This window comes from Mastomys coucha, unplaced genomic scaffold (genome assembly GCF_008632895.1).
Source record: "Mastomys coucha isolate ucsf_1 unplaced genomic scaffold, UCSF_Mcou_1 pScaffold15, whole genome shotgun sequence".
NCBI lineage: Eukaryota > Metazoa > Chordata > Mammalia > Rodentia > Muridae > Mastomys > Mastomys coucha.
The window spans coordinates 111,203,390-111,222,645 of NW_022196897.1; the positions used below are offsets into that span (position 1 = coordinate 111,203,390).

At 42.9% G+C, this 19,256-nt stretch overlaps 1 protein-coding gene across 7 annotated transcripts in view; it reads right to left on the reverse strand.

Moving 5' to 3' along the window:
• Cep152 (centrosomal protein 152) overlaps positions 1-19,256 on the reverse strand; it is a 71,290-nt gene that overhangs the window by 49,591 nt on the left and 2,443 nt on the right. For 5 of the 7 annotated variants that reach the window (XR_004118834.1, XM_031371751.1, XM_031371749.1 and 2 more), the window contains exons 2-11: positions 18,456-18,549; positions 17,557-17,660; positions 17,269-17,341; positions 16,935-17,159; positions 15,636-15,801; positions 11,121-11,264; positions 9,952-10,091; positions 7,691-7,891; positions 2,438-2,585; positions 559-650 (exon numbers count right to left, since the gene is read on the reverse strand). Coding sequence is in view for 6 of the 7 variants with exons in the window: in XM_031371751.1 (XP_031227611.1) it covers positions 559-650; positions 2,438-2,585; positions 7,691-7,891; positions 9,952-10,091; positions 11,121-11,264; positions 15,636-15,801; positions 16,935-17,159; positions 17,269-17,341; positions 17,557-17,660; positions 18,456-18,542 (1,380 nt within the window). In the remaining variant the exon portion in view is untranslated. Of the gene's footprint in view, positions 1-558; positions 651-2,437; positions 2,586-7,690; positions 7,892-9,951; positions 10,092-11,120; positions 11,265-15,635; positions 15,802-16,934; positions 17,160-17,268; positions 17,342-17,556; positions 17,661-18,455; positions 18,550-19,256 lie in introns of those variants that run through there. The other 2 variants (XM_031371748.1, XM_031371750.1) reach the window with 2 other exon arrangements.

Consider the following 19,256-nt stretch of genomic DNA (forward strand, 5'->3'; position numbering starts at 1 on the left):
CTATCTAAAGGAGCGTGCTATGCTCTGCCTGCAGGAGTGTGCTATGCTCTATCTAAAGGAGTGTGCTACGCTCTGCCTGCAGGAGTGTGCTATGCTCTATCTTAAGGAGTGTGCTATGCTCTATCTAAAGGAGCGTGCTATGCTCTGCCTGCAGGAGTGTGCTCTGTCTACAGAATCAACGAGCAGAGTACCTCCTTCAGTGGAAACAACACGGGAACTCCTTTCCAGCACCTTCATTACCTTTCAGGAAAATTAAAGTAGCAGAGGATCTGTGAGAAACAGAGCCCTAGTACATATTGAATTAACATACCTGTAGAGACCCTGGTCTCCAGGAGGGACAGTGGACAGACTGGCAGGAGGAGGCAGGGGCCTGGCTCTGCAGTTCTTCAGAACTGAGCTGGAAAACCTAGGTCTAACTAACATCGGTGTCGGCAAGATCCTGAATAACTTCCCCGGCTGATCTCAAGATGGCCTAAGCCACTTTTACCACAGAGAAACCTAAAGTTCAAACAAGGTACAATAGCATTGCCTGAGTCTCTTCTAAGAGACAATACTCACTTGCAAAGCCTGATTCATGCTCTCACTTAGGACATGGGCCTTCTGTGCTTGCTGCAACTGTAGCTGTAGCTGAGCCACCTCCTGCACAGAGCCTGCAAGAGAGACACAGGGCATACAGCTGACAGGAGCCACTGGGGTCTGACATGGAGTCTGCTTCCTTGTTACAATTTTAGAGCCATTTGGAAATGTAGCCATGGAGACACCAAAGACCTATGTGTCTGAGATCCAGCCCTCCAGGAGCTCAAGGCCTTAGACCCTATAAGCCCGATCGCCACTACTGCATCTACAAACCACAGCAGCCCAGGAGTCATCTAGTGGGGACATAAGGTTCCAGTCACAGAAGCCAAAAAAGTCCCACCCTACCATTTCTGCCCTGCAATGAAACTTTATTTTGCTGCCTTGTAAATTGCTTTTATTTCCAACATGCCCATCTCACATATAAAATTACTACTCTTTGAAAGATGTGTGGGTGTGTTTCTGTGTACACAAGTGTGTGTGTGTGTGTTTCTGTGTACACATGTACCCACAGAGGCCAGAAGGGGTGTCAGGTCCCCTGGGGCTGGACTTGCTGGCAGTTGTGAGCTCCATGGGTGCTATGAACTGGACTCTAGTCTTCTGCAACAGCAGGAAGTGCTCTTTACTTCTGAGCTACCTCTCCATCCCCAACAAACTCGTATTTGAAATGTACTAGCAGAGATTCTAGTTCAAAGGGTGCTCTGAGGGTTTCTTTAAGTGAAAATGGGCCTCTTAGAAACAGCTGAGGGAAGTAACCACAGCTGAAAGCCTTTGACAGCCAAGGAAAAGACTCAGTACGTCATGGCGAGGGGGAAAGGCTACAGGGAAGCAAGGCTGGAAGAGCCTAAAGAGAATAGGGTCCAACTCTGCCCCTCAGCAGAGCACACACAGCCTTACCTCCAGTGCTTTCTCCTCAGCAGAGCCTGTTCCACACTCCCAAACCTGTTCCAACTGCCTGACTAGCTCATGAGCCAAACTGTGACTTGTATGTATATTAGTTAATAAAAAAACCACTGACTGATTTTGTCAACCAGAAATGAAGTTGACTTTTATCTATTCCCAGGTCTTTGTATCAGCTTGACATTTTACTGCATTTAACACTATTTTATAAACATAATTAAAGATACCAGGACCATGAAAAGCATAGGAAGCATGTCTCAAAAACCAAAGGCCACACTGAAATCTTAATAGCGACAAAAATGTAACTCAGTGTCCACTGATCATTGTAAGTGGATAAAAAAATCTGCAGTTAAACAAAAAGACAGAAATATTTAATCAAATATTAGGTCTGAAACAGGCAAATACAATGAGCTCTCATAGTCAAAGTTGGCTGAGGACAGGATTTCTGCATCTTTGCCAGCAGAGCGCCACCTAGCGTGTGTGCTCCTTGCCTTCCCTCTGTGGGAAGCGGTTCTGGGCACCACAGCACTGGTTTCTTAGAGGAGTGCTGGTGATGTTTATTTGGAATGTTACACTGGCCTATATTCCAGATTACATAACAGAAACGAACTGCACCTTTAATATGAACTGCACACATAATCCTCTCTAAAAGAACCTGATCACTAGTGGACTTTTCTGTCTCGTAGCTTTTTTATACCTCAGGGATCTGGACTGGTGAGATGGCTCCGTTGGTAAAGGCGCTTGCAGTGCATGTCGGTTGGGACGGGTGGCAAGACAGCCTGAGTCTGAGCTCCAAGAACTCAGGGCAAGACAGAGAACCAATTATGGAAGATGTCCTCTAGTGTCCACACATGAACCATGACACATACACCCTCACACATGATAATATCAAGTAAAACTGTAGTTCAGGGATCCAGCCACACTGCTTCACAGCAGCAGTGGGGACACCCCACGAGACACGCACCTGACTGCAGCAGGTGGGCACACTGCTTCTGACTGTCCTCTAGGCTCCTTGTCAGCCTATTAATGAGTTCAGTCTTCTCTAATCTGACTGCTTCTTGGTTCCGCTCCAGTTGCTGCACGTGATCCTTCAAACGCGTGCAAATGCTTTCCTAAACAGAAGAGAAGTTGGCAAGTCATTTTCACGATCAGTTTTAGTAGAAATTAAAACCGTCTGATGTAAAATCATCACCTGGTAGTGTGATCTCTTTCACAGGTTAACCTGTGCACAGGATGGGAAGAGAACACTTGTGACCTGAGAGAGAGGCCCAGCTAACAAAGAGCACTTGTAAGATACTGTTATTCTAAAACCAGAGGAAATATAGTACAGTCCTGCTTGCATTTTATGCTGTGTTAACATATCGATACAAATGTAGGCAAACCACTTTGAGTCATGGGATCCAAATCCTCAGACAAGATGAACACACGGAAACACTATTCTATTCGAAGCAGCCAAGGGCTCATTCTTCTGTCCAAAGCAGTCAAAACTAATCTTACCTCCTTCTGGGTTTCTTTTAAATCTAATCTGTTTCTCCTATATTCCTCCTTCTACCTGTTACACATCTTATTTCTGTTCAAAGGTATCTCTGCAATATGTTATGCATAGCAAGCATTATAATGATACTTGAAAAACTGATGGCAAAAAGACATGGTAACTGTTGAGTGTGACAATAGGAGGATATATAAGCAATACACACTATGAGGCAAGGATCAGTGTCCCCTACACATAGACATGGAGAGAGACTCTGTGTATACAGCAAACTTTTCTTCAATAAGAAAACATATTTGGAAATAAAGAGCCCAGGTAGAAGAAACCGTCACTGTAGCAATCATTGCTTCTCACCTGAAAGCTGCTCAGACTGACTGTCAATCAAAGCATGGAAGAGGCAGAAGAACAGTACAGCAGGTCTTAAGCTACCTGAGAAGCCCGAAGCAAACCATTCGCAAGAGCTCTGAAGTGAGAAGGCGCGGGCCTTTTGTACCAGATTCCCTTCCATGGCCTGCACCTCAATAATGCTCTCAGCATGAATACAGTGATACCTACCCCAAACGTAAATAATACAGGAGTGTCTTTGTGCGAAGGAAAGGGGCTCTGAAGGTCTTGCATTGCTTTAAAACTCCTGGACATTTTATTTTGTGTTCTATGTCATAATGTAGCTGTGTTCGCTTTAAATTTTTTCTACTAGGTTTTTAGCAAAATGAAGCTTCTGGAAAGCAGTGCCTGTTTATTTAGCGCTGCAGAGTTCTTGGCATGCTGCGGCTGTTTCTCGGGCCAGCCTGGAAAGCACGGTTCTAACAAGCCAGCATAACATGGCTGCTGTGTGATGAGCTAACAGGAATGCACACAAACGCCTGTCATGAGGGGATGGTAAGACACTCAAGCTCACGTTCTAGAGGTTACGACAGTTTGAGTTGTTACAATATGTTGTATATACAGTCTTTTCTACATAGAAAGACCTGATGTCTAAGGAAAGCACTAGGTTTATAAAAGGTTATAACCATGCATTTCTCAAATGGCACCAGGCACACACAGACCTTAAAAAAACTCGGCTGCGTCAGACTGTCGCACCTCCCATTACATGCAATTGGGCAGTCGGTGTGTTGAACTCTGTCTTTCAAAATACAACTAGCAACCATTTGTGATTTAACAAAAAACTAAGCCTTACAAACTTTCTAGGCCTGGCATACTTAACTGGAAAACCTGAAACTTTCCCACAAGGGCGAGGACCAGGGAACTGATTTCCTTCCTTGCCTTTGAGCATCATGTTGGAAGTTCTCACCAGTGGACTGTGGTAAGAAAGGGAAAGAAAAGGAACACAGACAGCAGAGACAGTAAAGCTCTGCTCATGCATGCTAGGATCTGCTACACAGAGCAGCAGGAGGGAAACCACTAAACTAGCGCACAATTGCAGGGGCGCAGAGAAGCTATTACAGGATGTCGCTATCTGGGCTAGAGAGATGGCTCAGCGGTTAAAAGTACCAACTGCTCTTCCAGAGGTCCTGAGTTCAATTCCCAGCAGTCACATGGTGGCTCACAACCATCTGTAATGCGATCTGATGCCCTCTTTTGGTGTGTTTGAAGAACCAATGGTGTACTCATATACATAAAATAAATAAATAAATCTTAAAAAAAAAAAAAAAAGATGTTGCTGTCTCCCGAGGAAGGAAATCGTGTTCCTGTGCACCACACAAGGAGCAAATGGAAAATGAAATTTAAAAACTGTCATGTCATTTACAATACCATTCCAAAAATGAGGGCCTGTAGTACAAATGTAAAACATGTATAAGATCTATTTGGAGAAACTACGAAACTCCGACAAAATCAATAAAGAACTAAATAACTGGACAGGTACTTTATGGTCGCGGAAGGAACACTCAGTCTCGTCTCGATGCCACTCGCTCTTCATGAGACCTACAGAGTCCGTGCACTCTTGGCATCCCAGCAGGTTACCCTGTGGGTACCCACAAACTGAGTACCTTAGGTTTATATGAAGTTATAGTTTATACACATTGTCATGCCATGAGCACACGAGAGTCACGCCATGAGAATGAGGGAACTAAGCACAGAGGGCAGGAGGTGAGATCATGGGAAATTCTTTATTTCTCTCTCACTTTTGCTGTGAACCTGACTTTTGTTGCACTCTTCCAATTAGAAATACCAATTGGATTATAAAATAATACAGACTGGGTATAAGTATTTGACTCCTTATTACAAATACAGCTGAGCCAATTGATCACATGATTACAAAGGGGATACCATAAAAAATACTCCCAAGTGGACACTCTAGAGTATGGGGAAGACACAGTAAATATAGCTCGTGGCTTGGAATCAGAAGCACATTTTGCACAGAGCCAAGATTCCATTCTACCTTCTGGTCTAAGTCCCTCTCCTGAAGTGATGATGGCAGGCATGGGAACAAATGAAGCAGCCAGAGGCACAGGACCATTACCTGTCCTGCAATGACCGAAGACCGGAAGGAAGTTGTTGTTAGAGCAGGCAGGGCCAGGGGTTGTCCTGAGAGCCATGTGGGCTTTGCCCACATTTATACCAACCATTTCCACAAGAAAGGTTTCCAAACCCACTGGGAACTCCTCTCACCCCATCCCAGTGAGATTGTGTCAAGTCAGCGGAGGCAACGCTCTTCAAACACATACAGAGCTGACAGACTCTACCTTCCTAACTGGCCAAGGACCACTGATGGCTGTGCTAACCAAAAGTAATATGAATAAATAAACATTTTCAAAAAATAACTGACTTCTAACTATATAGGTCACTGAAGTATATAGACTTTAGATCTGCTTAATTTCAGTATGTGATGTCTTTTTATAATAAAGTTTATTTTAAAATTAAATAAATAAAAATTCCTTAGATAACTGGCAGAAAAAGTAAAATAATAAGGTGCACCCCAATTCTAGTTGTGTTTCTATATAGCAGACTCTTTGATTGGGCATTCCTTTATCTTCTCCCACCCCAGAAACCTTCCATTATCACAAAATTCACAGTATTTTCTATATAAAAGGAAGAAAATTTTAAAATTGAATAAAACACATAAATAAAATAAACTGGGGATGAGTTGGAAGAACGCTGGCCTGCCTGACATGCACCAAACCGGGACACACACCAGCATCATGCAACTGGAGCATGATGGTGCATGTTCACAGCCCCCGCAATCAGAAAGCAAAGGCAGGAGGATCAGAAGTTCAAAGTCACCGCTGGCTACACTGCAAGTCTGAGGCCAGTTTGAGCCATGTGAGACTTGAGTCATAAATAAAATAAAAACATAAAAAAAAAAAGAATAAAATGTTAACAATTACTCTGCCATTATGGGTCTACTGAACCCAGGAAAAGGTAGAGTTGGCCATGGAAGTCAGAGATGGCAGCCCGAATCAGAGTGAATCTTGGGAGGTTTGTCGCACCCTCGAGTCTTAGATTCTTCCCTTTGTCTTTTGGGCTAAGTTAGTTCTTAAATTACATCAGGAAAAACTCATCCTGAAACTGTATTCATTCAACCTAGGGCTCTGGTCACAGGCAAGTAACCTGCTACTTGATGCAGAGCCTTCGATACCAACTCCATCTTAGACACAAATGCAAAAGTCAACTATGCAATATGCTCAAGCAGTTTATCTGTATCAGACTTTCTTCCCTATTTTCCACACTATACAGACTGAGTGTCCAGCCTGGGAAACATTTCGCTTTGGGGAAATTTGAAAACACATACAGTTATCTTAGGGAGGACACTCAAGATTAAATATGAAATTTACTTAATGTTATTATTGTCTTAGTTAGGGTTACTGTTGCTGTGTTAAAATACCATGGCCAAAAGCAACTTGAGGAGGAAGGGGTTTATCGGGCTTAAACTTCCACATCACTGTTCATCATCAAAGGAAGTCAGGACTGGAACTCAAGCAGGGAGGAACTCGAAGGCATGAGCTGATGCAGAGGCCACAGAGGGGTGCTACTTACCGCTTGCTCCTCATGGCATGCTTATAGAACCCACCTGACCAGGGGTAACCCACCTACAATGGGCTGGGCCCTCCTACATCAATCACTAATTTTAAAAATGCCCTACAAGCCTGCCTCCAGCCCATCTTATGGAAGCATTTACTCAGCTGAGGCTCCCTCTTCTCAAGGGACTCTAGTTTATTGTGTCAAATTGACACAAAAACTAGCCAGGACATGTATATACATAATAAACTTAGTCCAAAGATTTCTCTTATGTAATACTGACTACAACCTGTCCGCAAGAGTTCTAGTGTGCAAATTTCTATAGTCAGCCATTAGAATACTGGATTCAAGATAGCCAACTTCTATTCTCAGAAGAACCATTTCTCAACGCTCCTTACTGAGAGCTGGAAACTCAGACACCTACAAAAGGTCAAGCTCCCAGATCAAGCTCAGGTTCTAGCCAGTGCCAGTATACCCATTTCTCTCAGTTGGCATTCACTCTATGATGATAAGGACAATCTATTTTATATAAAATAAAAAATAAAGTCTAGCACTGTGAGGTTTGAGAAGGTACCAATGGATCCTACAAGAAAGGTATCCGAAAACAGGGTTGAAGACACAGTCATAATTAAAATAAAAATCAGTTTTTTGGGGGAGAATAAAGGCTCAGTTATAATTTCATACCTATCATTATCAAAAAACTTCTACCATGGGGACTACAAAATATCCAACTTTACTCAACTGATAGTTGCTCATTAGGAACCACCTGACCTGTTCCTGAAGGGCCGTTATGGTAGCATCCAAATTCTTCTGTAAGGACGACACTTGCTCTTCGTACTTCTGTGTGAGGCTGGCAACAATGTTCTCATGCTGCTCTCTGGCTCGCTGAAGTGACTCAGAATGATGGAGCTCCACCAGCTGCTGTTTCAAGGTCTCCAGGGTAATCTCAGTCGTTCTGAGCTTCTTGGTGAGCTAACAAACACACACAAGGTACCACACTGATAGCATCTTACCTCTGCTCCTTGACACTCCCCCAGTTGTTATTCTCAAGCCCACAGTTGCTGGGGACAGTCACTCACTGACAAACTAGGCTACAGAGTTCCATGCTCAGGGAGAATGAGAATTCTGAAGAGTGAGGTGGCACTGGGGCAATATTGCCCCTGACATTGTTTGCATCATTCTATGAGCAAAGTGAGGGGCAACCCAACTGCAGGGTCATGGAAAAATGTGTTGCTCCTCCAAAGACTGAGAACCTCCAAATGGTCACTTACTAAATAAAACATTTTTTGGTTTTCTTTTTTGAAACAGGACCCCATTTGTCTGCTAAGGTGCTTCAAATTTCCCAGGCTCAAGTGATCACCTTGCCTCAGGACTACAGGAACATGGCACCATGTCCCAGCACGAAGAGTTCTGAAAACAGCTGGTACTGTGGGTAAAACAATCACCCACAAATGGCTTCCTAATGCCCCAAATCTGCAATTATATAAGCTTTGCAGCAAGAGAGAATTAAAGTAGCAGATGGGATTAAAGCGGCTAACCATATAACCTGAAAATAAGGAGATTCTGCAGGGAACTATTTGGTTCAAGATCTTTATGCTCTCAGAATTTGTCAATAATTGACTTCATACTCTTGGGCAAGTAACTGCCCTTCTAAGACCTACATGGTATGTGTATAAAATGGTAAAGCATAGTGCCTTTAGAACCAGAATTCCATTCCAATAAGTTTTTTATTTTATAAAACATACATTGAGGGGCTAGAGAGATGGCTCAGCGGTTAAGAGCACTGACTGCTCTTCCGAAGGTTCTGAGTTCAATTCCCAGCAACCACATGGTAGCTCACAACCATCCGTAATGAGATCTGACGCCCTCTTCTGAAATGTCTGAAGACAGCTACAGTGTACTTATGTATAATAAATAAATAAATCTTTATATATAAAAAAACATACATTGATGTGCAAAAATCTAAAGAAAAGCCAGACAGTGGTGGCGCATGCCTTTAATCTCAGCACTTGGGATCAAGAGTAAGGTGAATTTCTGAGTTCGAGGCCAGCCTGGTCTACAGAGTGAGTTCCAGGACACCAGAGCTATACAGAGAAACCCTGTCTCAAAAAAACTAAGGAAAAATGGAGGGGAAATTCAAAAAATTTTGAAAAGGGACAACCCTTGCTTGCCAATTTTAAAATATACTATAAACACATCATGACAAATTTCACATAGGAACAGAAAAATACATAAGAAGAATACATATATACAAGTTAACTTAATTTTAAGCAACACGCAGCATATACTGGCCACCAACTATAAGCCAAATACTGGCCTAGATGGCAGAGCTACAAGCACAAGACGAGCCCAACGGCACCTTCTAGAAACTCTGTCTGTTGTGAGAGTGTTGGCAGTAAAAAGCGGGACTCGGAGCTGGTTAGTCTGATGCAGGCACTCCTGAGGAGAGGCAGGAGGGAAGAGATGGCCTTGGATGGAAGGTCACCTTGTCCCACAGTAAACCACATCCCATAGAGACTTTAAGTTAAGAGAATAACAAAGTTAACACCACATTTTGGGAGGATTATTTGGACGGCCATGAGAGAATTTATAGAAAAGGGTAAAGCTAGAGTAGTTGAGACTTTAGAGTGAGAACATGAAACTCAGAAAGGATGGAAATGCAGGAAATGCAGGCGTCAACAGGGAAGAGCTGCCATGCACCCACAGTTGACCCCAGGTGAGGGGCAGGACCTCTGCGATACAGAGTTCTTCTCAATTTGGTCTTGTACAAATTAAATTTAATATTTTTATTAGTTATTTAATCTGTGACTATTTTGCCTATGTGTATGTCTATGCTCCACATGTGCCTGGTGCCCATAGAGACCAGAAGAGGGCATGGGATCCCCTGGGATTGAAGTTACAGACTGTTACCAGCCACCGTGTGGGTGCTGAGAATTGAACCCTGGTCTTCTGGAGAGCAGCTAGTGTTCTTAACCACTGAGCCACGACTCCAGCCCCAAAGTAAAGTTTTGATGAGTGAAGATAAAGCTTACCTTCTCTTCGCTGACTCTGAATGCTTCTATCTGGGTTTCCAGGGCTTTTATCTGGGCTTCAAGCTGCATCTCTCTTTCCTTTCCACTCTGAAAGAGCTTCTGGGATTCCCGGAGGCTGAGGGCCAAGCCATCCTTTTCATCTGGAGCATGAAAGATATTTACATCAAAGCTGTCCCCGTTGTGAGATTATAATTGTCACAACCTCTAGGAGATCTATATCTGAATGAAATTCAATTCAGACAAACGAGTTTTAGTTGCTTTAGAAAAAAAAAAGAAAAACCAAAAAAAGTTATTTAAAAAATATCTGATGCCAAAACTAACTTAAAGAACCAGAGCCACAGGCTGTAAATCCTTGCTGCAGCCAGCTTTTGTGGTGAAGGGTCTCCAGCACCTCTGCATCCGCTCACTTAAGGAGCTTCGCAGATACACTCTCCTGTCAACTCTCGAATCTAGGTACTCTAGAGCAGGTCACAGCTGTACACACCAGCCATCCCAGTGCTCAGAGGTTGAGGCACGATCACCGGGCCATACAGTAAGACACTCCCAAAACAAGGTACCTAGGACCAATCACCCTTCACATACTTGAAAGGAACTCATGTATTCCCCAGTCCTTGGTCCTTCCCAAATACTTCACCTATTCATCTCTCCCAAGAGATTTTGTGAACATTACAGAAAGAGCTTTTGCTTCACTATCGATTCAATTTGAAATGAGCTGTCTGTCATAAAATTATTCTACAAATGGATACTCGGCACCGACTAAAGCAACAGCACGGAAGAATAAGCAGCCAGGACCCGACGTATGGTGACACAGAAATGGCAACGAGGGTCCCTAACTTCTGCCGCATTACAAACAAAACATGTCACCTGTGAGTGCACTACTTTATCAAGGTAATGACAACGTCCACAGCTGTTCGGGCAGAGAGCCGTCAGCACGGCGGACAGTGCCTACTCACTCACTGGTTCTAATACCTGGGAAGAGGAGGGAAATGGAAGAAAAGGAAAATGTCTCCAAACATCAGGCACAGAAGTCCTGGGCTTGGGTTCTGTTCTGACTCACGTGAGTTCTCTGCCTGGGTCAAATGAGGATATTGGAAATGAAAAGCACAGGAAGCTAAAACAGAATAAAGTGAGTTTTTTAGACGCCAGCCGCCCAGCCCTTGTCACCTCACCTTGGACTATTAGCAGCTGGTGGTTCAGATACCGAACCTGCCGTTCACTGTCATTCAGCTTTTCAACTAAGCTGTCCAGTTGTCTCTGCTTTGCTTTGTTAAGAACCTGGAGTTGAATAATATGTATATTTTCTGCAGAGTCTGCTTTGGAATTAGAGACAATTTATTAGATAAAAACATACTAAGATCTGTGATCAGATAGGGTAGTATATTTTAAACTTTTTAAACAACTTGGTGGAATGTCATAAAACCAGTACAGTGGATTGTGACTAAGATCCTTTGAATATGAAGACGGATTATCCAGAATGCATCAGAACATCGTGTAGTGAGGACATGTGCTTTGTGACGCTTTGGTTCCATTTACGAGAGAGTGGCACAGCGGGACATACTACATGCTTTACTATGGGTCACTGCCAGGATAGGCAGAATGTCTCCAGTTAAAGCTGTCTCACTATCTAAATATGGACAACTAACAGGCAGCTGCAACAGAGCAACGCGCCATTGCCACACGAGGGGGGAACAAGCACGCAACCTGCTCTCACACTACCTGAAAGGAACACTGTCAGATATCAAAGGGTCTCTTTAGCTTATGTTAGATACATTCTTTTATGTTTATATTGGCACAAAACAGCAATATTAATTAACCATATTAATTAACTATTAAAAAGAGAAGCAAACTGACATCTTCTTCAGAAACAAAGTCATTGTCAAGAACACTGAGATCAGAGGAGAAAGCCAAAAGACAGTATCAGAAGACTAACACTTCAACTCCATAATGACACTCTTCATTTGGCTAATGCCTCTGTAAGCTTACATCAATAAATACATATAGGAAATTTAAATACTTATTAACAAAGCAATTTGTACTCTTTTCTGAATTAAAAAAAAAAAATTGTAAGACGAGGCACGGTGATACATGCCTTTAATCCCAGAAGTCAGGTAGAAAGCAGGTGTCTGTGAGTTCAAGGTCATCCTGGTCTACATAGCAAGTATCAAACCAAGGCTTTATACTGAGACCCAGTCTTTAAAAAGGAAAACGGAAAAAAAATCTGAACATTAAAAGCATCACTCTGCCTTACAGAAGGGGACATAAATAAACTGTCTCAAAGCTTCATTGTACCAAATTCACTCCTTTTTTTAAAAAATTTTAAATTTTATTATTAAAAAAAAAAATTATACCAAAAAAGTCATATACTAAAACTAACCAGTCCCAAAGTCTTTACATTTCAATTAACTTCTAAACAGTGAGTAGTCATTCGAAACAGAAGCTGTAGAACATTAGATTTTACAGTTTACTATCAAATATATTATATATACTTACTTATCCACCATAAAAACGAAGAGTCTGAGACAGTTAGGCGCACACAGGTGATGAGCTCATGCCTTCCTTCGGAGCTCAGACTCATTACCTACAGCCAGCCTTCCCTCTTCCCCAACATTAGCCTTTCTTGGTCTTTCTTCATGTTTACATATATCCTACGCCATCTATTACACTTATGCCTAAGTTCCCATATGAAGGAGAACATGCACGTTTTTCTTCATGAGGTTGTATGGTCTTGATCGAACTCATTCTTTTTTTTTTTCTTGAGTTTTTGTTTTTATTCTTTCCTATTATTTATTACCTTCATTCCTGAACTCATTCTTTTAACTACTGTTGCTGGAAAATTGGGCACTACCATCAGTTATTCAATCAACTTCTAAATGTCAACTTTAAAAAGATGTATAATCAATCACCTTAGGAATAAATTAACTTGGTAAAATGCAGAGTTTTAGAAACAGTAACGAAAGACATAAAGCATGTGACTGCAGGGAACTGAAGGAGCAGCTCAGGAGTGACTGACGACTGTCACCCCACTCCTCAGCCACATGCTTCTTCTACTTCTTCACTGCAAATACTTCACTTCAAATACAGACAAGCCTCTTCCGCACTGGTTATTGATGGTTCAAGGCAAAGGAGCTTTTGTTTTGGTTTTGGTTTGGGTTTGGGTTTTTGGGTTTGGGTGTGGGTGTGTGGGGGTGGGGGTGGGGGTGGGTGTAGGTTTGGGTTTGGGTTTGGGTTTGGTTTGGTTTGGTTTTTCAAGACAGGGTTTCTCTGTGTAGCCCTGGCTATCCTAGAACTCACTCTGTAGACCAGGCTGGCCTCGAACTCAGAAAGCCGCCTGCCTCTGCCTCCCAAGTGCTGGGATTAAAGGTGTGCACCACCAGGCCCAGGACAAAGGAGCTCTTGTACTCCTACAGCTATCCTGTGGCCCAGACAAGCTTTAAAGCAACACTGTGTCAAGACAAAGTAGTCCAGTGTTCTCTCTAGCCTAGCCCAGGTGTCCTACAGTATTTTGGACAGCTTATCCAGTCACTCTAGAGTCACACTGGCGCTTCAGCACTCACAATAATGCACCAGGAGCACGGTGATAAAAGCTTTGGTCCATGAAAACACTAAGGATAGTCACTGTGCTGCTTTTTTGTTTGGTTTTTTGTTTGTTTGTTTGTTTGTTTTTCGAGACAGGGTTTCTCTGTGTAGCCCTGGCTGTCCTGGAACTCACTCTGTAGATCAGGCTGGCCTCGAACTCAGAAATCCACCTGCCTCTGCCTCCCAAACGCTGGGATTAAAAGCGTGCGCCACCACTGCCCGGCTTTTTTATTTTTTTTAAACTAACATTTCAGCTCAAAATTCTCTAGCGGCTTTAAGTGTTTTCCTTATGGACATATTTATACATACTCTACATCAAAGAAAAAGGCTGAGGAGTATGGTGGTCTGAATAAGAATGGCCTCCTAAACTCTGAATGCTTAGTCTCCAGGGAGTGGCACTGATTTAAAGGATTAGGGGATATGCAGGAGTATGTGTCACTGGGGGTGGGCTTAGAGGTTTCAAAAGCCCATGCCAAGACCAGTGTGTCCGTGCCCCTCTCTCTGTCTCTCTGTCTCTGCCTGTCTGTCTATCTGCCTACAGATCATGAGGTAGCTCTCAGCTACTGCTCCAATATCACCAAGGACACTGACACGCTCCCCACAAAGGGACTACACCTCTGAAATACTAAGCAAGGCCCAATTAAATGCTTTCTTTTACAAAGAGCTACCTTGGCCATTCTGCCTCGTCATAGCAAACCGTGACTGAGGACGGAGGCAGGTAACACATAACTAAACCTGAGAACAGCATCAATTCTGAACAGCAAGTTTGTACAATCATCACACTACAAAAATAGAAAAAGTAAAAGAAAAATTAAGAAGCTCCTGGCTGACTTATTAACTACACGGTTCAGAGTGAGAAACCTCAGCCCCGGAAGATGAGCATCTCATGTTCCAAAGCAGACAAGAAGAACACTAAGCTCAGGGTGACTGAAGTGCACACGGCACAAAAGCTTTCCTCTGAGATTTTGGTGGCAAATATTGCTACACTAGGGAGCACAGCACACTGATTCCCAAAGAAGCAGTTATGATTCACATCAGTTTTACTTTATCTTTATCCCACAAACATAGTTCCCTACCAACATTTCCTCATGAGAGGCTGGGAATGAAAATGAGGGCCTTACAAATGCCACACATGCCCCTACCATTGAGCAGCAGTCACGGCTGCAGCAGACCAAGTACAGTGTCTCACCAGAAAATTCAGGCACAAGTCAACTCTGGCTGGCCTTGAGTGTTCTGTGTACTCACACTGTCCTTGAGTGTACTCACACTGACCTTGAATGCTCCCACTGTGTACTCACACTGACCTTGAGTGCTCCTACTGTGTACTCACACTGACCTTGAGTGCTCCCACTGTGTACTCAAACTGACCTTGAGTGCTCCCACTGTGTGCTCACACTAACCTTGAGTGCTCCCACTGTGCACTCACACTGACCTTGAATGCTCCCACTGTGTACTCACACTGACCTTGAATGCTCCCACTGTGTACTCAAACTGACCTTGAGTGCTCCCACTGTGTACTCACACTGACCTTGAGTGTTCCCACTGTGTACTCAGCCTGACCTCGATTGTTCCCACTGTGTATTCGGGCTGACCTTGAGTGTTCCCACTCCATACTCACATTGACCTTGAGTGCTCCCACTGTGTACTCACACTGACCTTGAGTGTTGTCACTGTGTACTCACACTGACCTTAACTGGTGTCAGATCCTCCTGACCCTCCTCCTAAGAGCTAGGACTAGATGTGGGCAAACCACCACTTTAGAGCTCAATATAGTATTTTGAAATAAACATTTAAGAGCATATTAGTTTTTGCATAAATACCTTAGTATATACCTTTAAAATAGAAAACAGGCTTTTTGAAAGTTACTTAAAAATTAATTCTTAAAAGTGTATGCAACTATTTATTAAATGTTCAAAATTCCCCAATTATCTTAACAAAAAAAAAAAATATATAGCTGGGTGTAGCAACACATGCCTCTGATACTCGTAATTGGGCCGTTGGAGCAGGAGGATTGCCATGAGTGTGAGGCCAGTCTGGGCAACAGCAAAGCCCTAGCTCAAAGCAAAACAACAAGAACACAAATGAACAAACATAAACAGAACACCTACTCTCATTGGCTCCTAGAAATTGCTGCTGCAAGCCTTCGAACATGTCACTTCCTGCTATCTCCTGGGCTGGGGAGCTGTTCCTCTGCACAGAAGAGTGGTAAGGTTTATATATAGCTTTATATGGCTCCAGAGTTTGGCAGTTGGGTCCTTGTGATAAACCAAATTGCTATTAAAAGATAACAAATAAAATTAACAATTAAGATTTGGTTTTTTCTTCCAAAATAATCTTACTGGGCACTTCTCTCTACCCTCCAAGTGCTGGGATTCCACATGTGCACCACCACTACTGGTTCTGATACTGGGGATTGATCCCAGAGCCCCACGGGTGCTAGGCAAGCACTCTACAAACTGACACTCATCCCCTGCTCATGACCAACTTCTCATAGACATTTTTAGCTCAAAAACAGTACACACTATATTGGATATTATAAATTGTTTCATAATCCTTTAGAGCACACAGTGGAGTCAATTTCAAAACTAAAACATGGGAATTGCAATGAGATTGTATATAACTATTGTATTACAAATGATCTAGATAATGTTACCACCTTGGGAACATAAAACATGCACATGCTCAATAAATGAAAATATCTGATACCATCTTATGTATAATAAATTCTATTGTTTTTCAGTGAATAACATTCTCCAGAGATAAAGAGAAAATAACTACCTTTTAATGGACCAATAAATAATAATAATAATAATAATAATAATAATAATAATAATGCCATTGAGTGATACAGAATAGCAATTGGGAAAATGAGGCATTGCTTGTCATTGATAAATTCTAAGACATACTGTCTCCTGATGCCTTTTAGAACTCCCCACAGTCAGTGTACAGTGCACAGTCACTCCACCCACAGGTCTGACACCGTACAGTACAGGAATGGGATCTGAGGTGTTACACTTAAATTCATTATGAAACTGGGGAACACAGAAATAAAGAAACTGTGATCTACATGAAATTGCTGCTACAAGAAACTGTATGCTTCTCGGGGAAGCAGGCCCACAGAAGCCAGAGCAACAGTAAATGAGGAGCTACTCCCTGGCAGACCCAACCTTCAGTGTTTAAATAACTACATCCAAAAAGCTTCCATTTTAAACAATAGGCTTGGCATTGCAATTGCATTAAATTAGAAACAAAAGCCAGCCTAGCTGATTTAGCACAAACTTGAGTGAGTAGATTTGGAGAAACAGTTATCAAACCATTTTTGCACTGTATTCATGCACTTCCTTAAACACACAACGTGCACATACATGCACACACACAAATTCTTCTAAATCAAACTCTTACAATACCTGAAAATTGTCCCTCTGAGGATCTGAAAACGTCACGACACTGGCTGCCTGCTTCTGACCACCGGTGTATGGCCTAAAGTCTTCAGGAAGGCGATACAAATCTGCCTGCTCCCCTTTACCTGGAGGGCTGTAGCCACTCCCGCCTTCATCTCCACCTTCTCCAGAATGGTACCCCAGATGCTGGTCTTCGGCTTTACTGCAATTTTCTTCCCAGCCATTGCCACACTGTTCTCCAAAATACGAGTCCAGTACAGTCCCATTAGTCAGCAAGAGTAAAACAAAAGCCCTAAGATCTACCCAATGCATCAGCACTGTGGTCACAACAGACACTTACATTCACACTGTGAGACTTGGGCAGTATGTCACGCTCAATCCACTTCCTTTCCAGATGCTCAGAAGAATGCAGTCTTGAGAAAAATCAATACTTTAGATCTATACTCTATCATATTTGGCCAGAAATAACACAAAGAAACCCAAGATTCTAGTATTTGTTTTCCCCTTGACCTTAACCCAAAAGTTTTAGAAATCAGTCTGAAGTTTAAGTTTACACTATTATCAGCAGAGACTCAAGGGAAGGTTTATGGAGTGCAAGATACAAGAGGAAGTGACTCCAGGTCCTTACTCTCCTGCTATGCCGTCCACACTGCAGTCAGAATCATGGCGTTCAGGAGAGGAGAGCTCATCATCCAGCATGTCGTGAGGGAGGTCTGTGAGTAGCTGCTGCAACTGAGTAAGGAGAGTCACATCAATATTACTGACTGAAACCCAGGCCACTACCCAAGCTGCCCTGAAGCCAATGAGTGAACGTACACAGAGATCTCTTACGCCCCTTAGTGAGTTTCTTAGATTGCACATGCATCATGTCCGTAATTTCACTTGAGGAAAGGGGGAAGCCTGACGCCAGGATTACTGATTAACAGCAGGCTTTACTTTTTCTACAAGGGTGTCTGGTTTAAGTACGCACACATCCCAACTGACAAGCTTCTTTATGGAAGCACCGCCAACCATAAATACGGTACTCATCCATGGTGTCAGGTTCCATACAGCAGACCTGCCTCTCAGGATTCCATTTCACCTTGGGGGACTGACAATCTGCCCAGGTGGTGGGAACAGCAGCTGCACATGTGTCCAGGGAGCCCTCAGGCTCTGGTAGAGCACCTGAGAGCCTCTAGGGAGTGAATGATTAGAGGCAATCAGCTAATCTCCAGGATGAAATGCTATGTGATACTCTGCTCTTAGAAGGTGAAAAGGCATACACTGAAACTAACCAAACATCTCTAAGAGATTGCAGGATAATAGGAATGCTGGGAGCTGGGAAGATGGATCCCCAGAACCCACAGAGCCAGAACCATCCTTCCAGCCCTGATTCCTCTACTGTTTAAAAGTCCAGTCTCAATCAGGTTCTAAGTTTTGTTTGTTGAAGTTTAATGAATTATAAATGCCTTCAAAATGACACAAAATGATATAATTATGATCAGCTGCCAAACACTGGGCTTGGGCACTTTTTTCCAAGAAACTCACCTCTTTTTCCCTTTCATAGTCTTCTTTGTCAAGTTCTTCATCTTCATTTTGCGTCTGCAGTGCTACACTGCCAAACTCCAATGACATGGTCCTCCTGGAGAGAATTGGGACTCATGACAATTCATAGCAAAGAAAACATGTAAACAGTCAACAAAACAGTAACCAGGGTCCTCAAGTGGATAAAAGGTATTTTCAACAGTAAGGCATCTGCAAACAAAAACTTAAAACATTAACAAACTTGAAAGATATAAAAACCTTAAGAATAGCTCAGCTGAAGCCTCAAGTTTATGCACAGTGAGGGTCCTTCCTACAGTCTGCTCCATGCTCTGAATTCCACAATACAAATCTCATGCATCCCAAAAGGGAACTCCCCAATCCTGAGCTAATGCATGTCACCCAGAAACTGTTCACACATCAAAAAGCTTAGGGTTCCATGACTCCCTCTTCAGCAATCAGGGGTTGGCAAAATACTATAGGGCAGAAGACCACGCCACTGTGAGGCTCTGAGTCTAAATGCTCCCATGGACACAACTACTAACACTGGACAGGCTTCTGATTATTTAAACTATGCACAGGGATGCTGATACTCTACCTAAAGTCCCCAAAGTCCAAAATATCAAATGATTCTGAGAAAAAGAAGGAGAAGGAAGAGGAGGAAGAGGAAGAGGAGGAAGAGGAGGAGGAGGAGGAGGAAGAGGAGGAAGAGGAGGAAGAGGAGGAAGAGGAGAAGGATGAAGAAGAGAAGGAGAAGGAGGAGGAGGAGGAGAAGAAGGAGAAGAAGAAGGAGGAGGAGGAGGAGGA